The sequence below is a fragment of the Micropterus salmoides genome, unplaced genomic scaffold (genome assembly GCF_014851395.1).
Source record: "Micropterus salmoides isolate LMB-PRFRI ecotype aquatic unplaced genomic scaffold, ASM1485139v1 Ms_hic_scaffold_8, whole genome shotgun sequence".
In the NCBI taxonomy this organism is placed as follows: Eukaryota; Metazoa; Chordata; class Actinopteri; order Centrarchiformes; family Centrarchidae; genus Micropterus; species Micropterus salmoides.
In genome coordinates this window covers 31,411,925-31,420,586 of record NW_024044570.1, presented here as the reverse complement: position 1 = coordinate 31,420,586, position 8,662 = coordinate 31,411,925, and the positions used below count along the sequence as shown (strand labels likewise).

The following is an 8,662-nucleotide window of genomic DNA, read 5'->3' as shown; positions in this document are numbered from 1 at the left end:
AAGTGTACAAGCAATAGGGATAACCGCACCCTGGAGAGGATCGTGAAACAAAACCCATTCAGAAAATGTGGGGGAGATTCACAAAGAGTGGACTGCAGCTGGAGTCGGTGCTTCAAGAAGCACCACGCACAGACGTATGCAAGACATGGGTTTCAGCTGTCGCATTCCTTGTGTCAAGCCACTCTTGAACAAGACACAGCGTCAGAAGCGTCTCGCCTGGGCTAAAGACAAAAAGGACTGGACTGCTGCTGAGTGGTCCAAAGTTAGGTTCTCTGATGAAAGTAAATTTTGCATTTCCTTTGGAAATCAAGGTCCCAGAGTCTGGAGGAAGAGAGGAGAGGCACAGAATCCACGTTGCTTGAAGTCCAGTGTAAAGTTTCCACAGTCAGTGATGGTTTGGGGTGCCATGTCATCTGCTGGTGTTGGTCCACTGTGTTTTTTGAGGTCCAAGGTCAACACAGCCGTCTACCAGGAAGTTTTAGAGCACTTCATGGTTCCTGCTGCTGACCAACTTTATGGAGATGCAGATTTCATTTTCCAACAGGACTTGGCACCTGCACACAGTGCCAAAGCTACCAGTACCTGGTTTAAGGACCATGGTATCCCTGTTCTTAATTGGCCAGCAAACTCGCCTGACCTTAACCCTATAGAAAATCTATGGGGTATTGTGAAGAGGAAGATGCGATACGCCAGAACCAACAATGCAGAAGAGCTGAAGGCCACTATCAGAGCAACCTGGGCTCTCATAACACCTGAGCAGTGACACAGACTGATCGACTCCATGCCACGCTGCATTGCTGCAGTAATTCAGGCAAAAGGGGCCCCAACTAAACATTGAGTGCTGTACATGCTCATACTTTTCATGTTCATACTTTTCAGTTGGCCAACATTCCTAAAAATCCTTTTTTTGTATTGGTCTTAAGTAATATTCTAATTTTCGGAGATACTGAATTTGAGATTTTCATTAGTTGTCAGTTTTAATCATCACAATTAAATGAAAAAAATATATCAGTCTGTGTGGAATGAATATAGTATCCAAGTTTCACTTTTTGAATGGAATTACTCACTTTCACAAGCCTACTCATGGACCACCATAGACTTTATGGACCACACATTCCTCTCTTTGGTACATAGCCCTGTAATACATAGTTATATGGTTATTGTAGGTGGTATAATGGGATGCTTTTTTAAATGCAAGTCATGTGAGGGTTCTTTACAGTATTTATCTCTACATTAAGTAATTAACTATTAGGGTCAGATCATAAGGTTGAAATTATCACAGCATAATTACAAATCTGGATTACCAACTGGGCAAAGTAATTACAAGGTTAGGCAGGGTTTTATAACGGAACGCAAGCTGTAGGTGTCTTAATTCAGTAAAACAAACGTAAATAGGCCTACACAAAAAAAGTAAGTGAAATTAGCTGTTGTCCATTGTTATACTTTACATCAGACAAAACACATATCTAAAACAAACGACACAACATCTCCTTTTGTCATATTTTTCTTTTAAGATATCATATAAGCCCTACAAACAAAACAAATGTCGAAAAGTGTTCGCACATAAAGACTACGATCCCCACAATCCACCGGGCCGGTTACGGCTTTGAGTGCGTGCCTTCGTAACGGAGCAGACACTGCACTGTGCGATCGCGCAGCCGGCCTCGGCGTTGGATAGAGGTAAGTTTTTATTACTTATTTTAAGGAAACCCTCTTATGGAATAGTGAATGGAAAAATGTGCGAAAGCAAAACGCACTGTTTTGGTATGGCATTTGCAAGTATAAGGTAATATAAGTAGTTAAATTGGCTGCTCCTGCCCGGTTTAGGGCTAACGTTGGGCACGCCTATGTGCTCCGGGGTTCCAGACCTGTCTGCGCGGGCCCGGAGGAGGCATCAATAACGTTACTTGGTGGAGACTGGGTATTTTTAGCAACCGGTGAAAAGGCCAACACCAGCCAGCCAGCCAGTTAGCTAATGCCTGGAAATATAATTCATCTGACGTGTAACATTAACTGGCGGTGAAGCATGCTAGGTAAATGAACTGTCTCTGCCAACACGGGCAGAATCAACGTTAGCAAACAAGACCGCTCACAAGCTAGTAGCAGCTAGTTAGCTCACGTTAACTAACGTTAGCCATAACTTAACATGAGTTTTTCCATTTATTAGCATTACCAAATGAGCGTATTTTGCTCTCCCTCTAGCCTTGTTACTAAGTATTGCGCGGGCCTAGAACTATCTATGTCCGGTCGGTATTTAACGTTATGGTATGTCCTTTGGACTCCACTGCTAATTTTCAGATCTCTTAGATTGTTCCAGTAACAACTGTCTATCGCTATGTGGGAGCACATGACTTGGGCTGTCAGTGTCACCCAAGCGGACAGACCAATACGGCGCGTTCAGCAAAACCATTTTAGTTAAAGTACTTTTAATGTTGCTGTTTTTTCTCACTGGGGGGATTCATACACTTTTAGTGCACTGAAAGTCTTGCTGTGCTTTGTTTATGTTTTTTTGTTTCGTTTTGTAAATTGTTTTCTTCGTTACATTTTCACCTGAAGTAAATAAACTATTGATACGTTTGTTGTTTCAAGCAGAGATAAATCTATGTGATCCGGGTAGTGTATATTTTGCCCTCTTTTGTTTAACTTAGGTCTCTTACATCATGAAGATATAGACTGGATTTAGATATTGCACTTATCTCAATATTGCTACATGTGAATATACACTGGGCTGCCATCATTGTTCAGTTTATTGTTGAACTGTTTTACAAAGGTGTTTCTCATTTTAAATAAACTCTTACTGATATAAATGTGGGTTGACAAAATATTAGACCCTTGACGGATGGTCCCCTATGTGTTCAGGTGGGGTGAGATCTGGTGACTGAAGGCCATAGCATATGATTCACATCATTTTAAGAATCCTTTAGCCAACCGACCTGACTCAATCTCCTTCTGTCTCTCCATCCTACCAGTGTGTGTTGCAGGGTGAGTCAGGATGGTGGACCAGCCTCTGTGGGAGCAGATAGGATCCAGCTTCGTGCAGCACTACTACCAGATGTTTGACTCTGACAGAGCACAACTCGGATCCATATATGTGAGTATGACAGAACCGTGTTTGTGTTCACTTCTGAGATGTCTCAACACAGGGTTAGGCTACATTTGTGAATTAACTTTTTTTTTATGAATGCAGCTCAAATCTAACAAAGAACATTGGTACCTGCTACACTAGCTGTGCACCTGTTATTGAACATATGTGTTTTATGTGCTCACTTTAAGGACACACATTTTAAGCAGTTTCCTTGATAAATAGTAGATTCATCATTAACAGTTTAACAAACTACTTGACTTGTGGATTAAATAAAACCGAATAACGTGTGCATGCTGCCGCTCTGTCTGTCTGTATTCAACAAATGGTAAATAAAGGGCTGTAGCAAACAGGAAGTGCTTGTTTCGCACTGGGTTTTGTGTTAGATAGTGCGAGGCAATTTCTCTGTCATACATGTGAGTAAACTTAATTGGCTAAACTGAATGTTTTCTCACTGTTTTTTAGACAAAACAAGCAATCTGGGGTCTGAGAATTGTAATTTGCATTTCTCACTGTTTTTTTTGGCATTTTATAGACAAAATAATTAAACAGCAGATTTATGTAAATGGAAAATAATAGTTAGTTGCAGCCCTAAAGATATTACTATAGACCAAAGCATGCCGTGTATATAGGGATGATTTAAGAATATGAAAAAAGTATATAAAGTATATATATTTATATATTTTAAAATGGGTCTCCCGATTGAATGAAAGAATTAACAGCCTACTGCCTTAAAAACAGTAAGATTGTGCAGGAGCATTATCAACTGGTACAAGCTATGTAAGAAAAAAAAACAGGTGCAACTGTAATGTGTAGGTATATGTTAGTACTTCATGAGTTTTAGAGAAATATATATATTTTGCCTTTACTTGTGTGTAAGTAGGTTGCCATACACCAACAAATGAGATTTTCTGTATTTTATTTCTGGTGTATGCAACAATGTATGTATTGAGGTTAGGGTTTAGCGATATGTTAAAATTTTCCAACCAGCCACCATCAGCCCACCAACCTGTGATTGCCAATATATTCATGCAGGTTTGTGTGCGCGCTGCGGTGCTGGCCTCTCGGTGCTGCTGGGTTAGCCCATTGAACAAGAGTCTGTGTAGAGAGTCTGTATTAGTCCAATTGCCCAACCTAGCTGCAGATTATTTATGACTTGTATGAATCAGACATTTCCAATAACTCCAGAGCGTTTGTAAAAATGTATTGAAAACAGATAAATTTAATCCTTTCCAAAATTCACAACTTGTTTTTATCTAACAAAATATCCTGCTTCAATCTATATTTGTTAGCATTTAGCCTTTAAAAAACAACAATGCTCTCTGTTCTCCCAATTGCCTCACACAAAGGGAGGCACTTGTATTAACGGGGCAGTGTAGGAGCAATCTAACGGCACCATAACTGAGCACTTATATATATTTAATCTGATAGATCACTGAGGATTTTGTTGTAAGGTGATGCCATCATATATATCAGAAAGCTTCTAAGGGGAAAGCAGCTCAACTTTTATGTGTTTTTTTTTTTTTTTTTAACCATCATATACCGTAAACCCCAGTTAAATGTTAGGAAGGGATGAAAAAAACAGATACGACCCAAACCTTATCTACATTGTATCTAAGAAAAAATGGGAGCAACAAGGAAGCAAAGCTAGTATTATTTTTGACAGACCTTTCATCTGCAAATAGCATCCTCTGCAACTCCTCCTTTTCCCCCAACCCCTCTCTCTATCTCTCTCTCTTTTTCCGTCTTGCTCCACACAGATTGATGCATCATGCCTTACATGGGAGGGACAGCAGTTCCAGGGAAAAAGAGCAATTGTTGAGAAACTCGCTGTGAGTGCCCCTAGTAACTTAATGCTATATACAGACTAGGTGATGTGTAACAAGTGGTGGGTGGGCCACGTGCACACAAGAACACTAGGTTACTCTGAGAAATCGGGTTATGTAGGGAATTGAACAACTCGTTTACATGCACTGTTGTAACCTGGTTACTGTAAAATCTGTATGTGCGTGCAGCGGTCAAGTAATTGGATTTCTCCCCACCCTTTTTGGAACCATATTACAGGTGTATTGGGGATACTATGTGTGCGCATTTGAAATGACAGTACAGTGAGAAGACTCAACTGTTCTGCTGTTAGAAACTAACTTACTTGTACTTTTTAGTATCCTCAATTTTAGTGATGTTTTACTATTCGATCTTACCATTATTGTTTCTCTAGTTTTAATGAAAAAATTCAAGATAAATGAGAGGAAAGGCAAATGTTTTGATTTTGTATATTCCTTCAGTGGCTGATATACCTGTGCTAATCGTCCTCTTGTGTATTTGTCCTCTGTGTGTGTGTGCCAGAGTCTCCCCTTCACAAAAATAGCGCATAGTATAACGGCGCAGGATCACCAGCCAACTCCAGACTGCTGCATCTTAAGTATGGTTGTAGGACAGCTAAAAGTAAGTAGCACTGTTGTTAACACTTTATTTTAGAGCGTGTCATCAGCCAACTCATAACACATGGAATCCTAAAGTAAATAGGGTTATTCATGTGTTGTTGTTTTATATTGAATCACCAATTAAAGTTCTTTTATATAGTAGAATTAATGACCAACATATTGTATACCATCATGAAACATTTTGTGCATGTTTATATAACGGAGAAAACGTATTCTGGATACATCCCCTTGCTCGGTTGCTTCACATGAACAGAAAAGCACCATTAGCACCTTTTTAATGTAGTGTCCATATACACACAAGTGGTGAATTTATTATTTTAGGTTATTATATTAATTTATTAATTGGTGTGGTGGCAGAAAATTGTCTTCTCCTTCTCTTAGTTTCTTCTACACATGAAATTCTATTACTACTATTATTGTTATGTCTTGTTGTATTTTTTTTTTATCCTTAACCTCTTCATCTTATTATTATTATTATTATACTCAATCTATTAGTTATATTGGCCGATTAATCGATCTATCACTACTTTACATCTTAGAAGCGATGAATTAGGTCCGGTCTCCTTCGTTATAGTCTTTATAGGCAAGTCCCACCGCACCGATCTTGGTAATACCTCCAGGCGGTTATTTTGGACTAACAACATCAGTCCCCTATCTGAATAAATGGGGGGGGGCGTATCTGCACTTTCAATGGTCACCGGGACATAAAGACATGTATAAAATCAGCAATAAAATCTTGATTAAAAAAATGCTGAAAAAGTTTGATTTTGCCCAAGATAAGGTTTAAAACCAGTTATACTTCTACTACCACACGATCAACTTAATGTTTCCCGGCTCATCTGTTAAAAGCAGATAATTGGTTTTCTAGTGGGTGGGGTGGGATAACTACCATCTTTGGCGTTACCAGCTTGTCCTGTAGAGTAGTTCTGATGTTTCTTTAATTGGCGCGTCTCTTCTTAAAGCGTCTCTGCCTTCGTATAGCCCCCAGTTGGGGCTGTGCTGGCCTCGGCTCTCTGAGCAGAGGTTCCTCTGGCTGCATGAGTATGTCAAATGACACCCTGTTAGCTAGTCCAACATTGTGCAGAACCCCACAGGGCAAAATTATGTCACACGGCGTCTCCCTCGTGCTGTGTGTACGTCCACGCCAAGGCCTGCATGGAGGGATCCATGTTGGCCCAAAAATGACGTCAAAACCCCGTCGCACATGAGAGATGTAACCGTATTGCTTAGATTATAAGCTCTCTGCAAATCTATAAAAACTATCAGCGCAATCAGAGACGCTGCGTTGGTGTTTGGCAGGTGAACATTGTAGGTGGACTAATTAAACAGTGACGTTCCAAGTCAGACAAACACACTGAGCTATGAAACCTTTTGTTGGCACAGCTACCAGAATTACGGTGTTTCTGCCGTTGTTCTACGTCATTAAACCACGGTTATGCTGTGCGATCATGCGCAGTAGACGCTGGTGCCAACAGGAAGTTACCCTGTAGTAGTATTTTATTGGTCTAAAACAGGCTTCACTGCTCACCATTCAAATCAGCGGGGTGGCTTCGTCCAGTAATATACTGTCTATGGTCCACGCTGACTAAACCTTGCATACATGCGGTGTGAGTTGATCGTTGTCTTCGCTTACATTCAGATTAATGAATGCCGATTGTTGTGTTGAAATGATCGATTGCCCAGTTTTCTGTTCTGTTCTGTACTTTTGTGTGATAAATGAGGGCCATTGTAATTTGGAGAGTAATACTGAATGTGAGCGGAAGCTTTGTTTACATAAAAAACGTGCAGGGCAGCTTGTAAGCTAAACTAATTAGTCGTAGCCTTGATTGGAGCTGGAGCTAGTTGGGTAGGTAAACTAATTTCTTCAAAAACCTCCACCCTACCTTGAAAGTAGACTTTCAGTTTCGGCATTATAGCATCAAACTCCTGTGTGACATTATTGGCATTATTTTCTCACACTTGACTCAGAAGGAATTACATAACTGTTTTCAGTGGCTGAATGGTACATAACTAGCATACTGACTTTGACAAGTACAACTAGTAAATTAAAACACTATACTTGTGACTGTATTCTGAACACCTGTTATTTCTGTGTGTGTGTTTGCAGGCAGATGACGACCCCATCATGGGTTTCCATCAGAGTTTCATCCTGAAGAACATTAACGATGCATGGGTGTGCACCAATGACATGTTCAGGCTGGCCATTCACAACTTTGGCTAACCCCCCTCCCCACTCTGGTGGGCAGGGGCGGTCATAGTGAAGGGCACTGTGTGATGAAGTATGGAGGGAGGAGTTGAGGATGGAGAAAAGAGAGAACACTCATCCCTCCCTCCTGCTGTCTCATTTACGCCTGTTTGACAAACAGGAAAAACACCGGATTCTAGATGTCAATCACTGAACTTCATCCAGGTGGGTTTTCAGACCAACCCAGCCAGTAGAAGTGCGACGTGTTTCTTTGCTGAGAGCCGTCCGACCAATCAGATGCCCCTGTCTGCCACTCTGCTGATCTGCATGACGCTGGGAGCCCCCATTACACTCAAGCCACCAGAAAGACAAACAGCTGACCGACGCCATTAACTCATACTCTGCTCTCCACACTTTACTTAACTCTAACCCATTCTCCTCTACTGTTGACTCCACTGCTGTCAACTCTGTTCTGTTAGCACTGTTGACGGGTTTGTAGATCCATGTTCAGGTTCAGTCGGCTTCTTCAGTTCCGACGTCATGTGTTGTAAGTTGTTTTTAGAGGCCACTTGTGTGTTGCCTTAGTGTGTTTAAAGGAGTTTTATCTTCCTTTGTACAATTGTCTACTTTGCCATGATTCACTCTCTCATGCCAGGTTTTGCTCTTGCAAGCCAAAGAATCATGGGAGGACATAGTGTCACCTTGCTGTGTGATTGGCTCTGATCCTGCATTTTCTCTCTCTCTCCCTTATCTATCCATCTGTCTCTCGCTCTTTCTTTCTCTCTCTCTCACACACACACACATGTCTGGCAGTTACCATGGACTACAGCCACAATAGACAATAAAACCTGGACTTTTTCTTAATGGTGTGGCCTTGTCTCTCCATATGATTCCCTACAGCTGAATGTCTTCCATTTATTGTTACACTTTAAGTCTTCATGCAAGTGTTGT

General features: G+C 40.9%; 1 protein-coding gene across 4 annotated transcripts; it reads left to right on the top strand.

Annotated features, from left to right (window-relative positions):
- The first annotated feature begins 1,585 nt into the window (after positions 1-1,585).
- Positions 1,586-8,575, top strand: nutf2 (nuclear transport factor 2). 4 transcript variants are annotated; one of them, XM_038707229.1, is made up of 5 exons: positions 1,587-1,680; positions 2,970-3,091; positions 4,843-4,914; positions 5,429-5,527; positions 7,634-8,575. In XM_038707229.1, the coding sequence occupies exons 2-5, from the start codon at positions 2,993-2,995 to the stop codon at positions 7,745-7,747; spliced, it is 384 nt and encodes a 127-aa protein (XP_038563157.1). In that variant the 5' UTR covers positions 1,587-1,680; positions 2,970-2,992; the 3' UTR covers positions 7,748-8,575. The 4 variants fall into 4 exon arrangements, with proteins under 4 accessions (XP_038563159.1, XP_038563157.1, XP_038563160.1 ...); XM_038707230.1 differs by lacking the exon at positions 1,587-1,680 and adding an exon at positions 1,889-2,033; XM_038707231.1 differs by lacking the exon at positions 4,843-4,914 and having other exon boundaries at positions 1,586-1,680.
- Positions 8,576-8,662: the final 87 nt, after the last annotated feature.

Bases quoted from the DNA above. Each gene is read 5' to 3' on its own strand.
- nutf2 (XM_038707229.1), top strand. From the start codon at position 2,993: ATGGTGGACCAGCCTCTGTGGGAGCAGATAGGATCCAGCTTCGTGCAG. The intron at 3,092-4,842 runs GTGAGTATGACA...TGCTCCACACAG, and splicing joins CACAACTCGGATCCATATAT to ATTGATGCATCATGCCTTAC. The intron at 4,915-5,428 runs GTGAGTGCCCCT...TGTGTGTGCCAG, and splicing joins CAATTGTTGAGAAACTCGCT to AGTCTCCCCTTCACAAAAAT.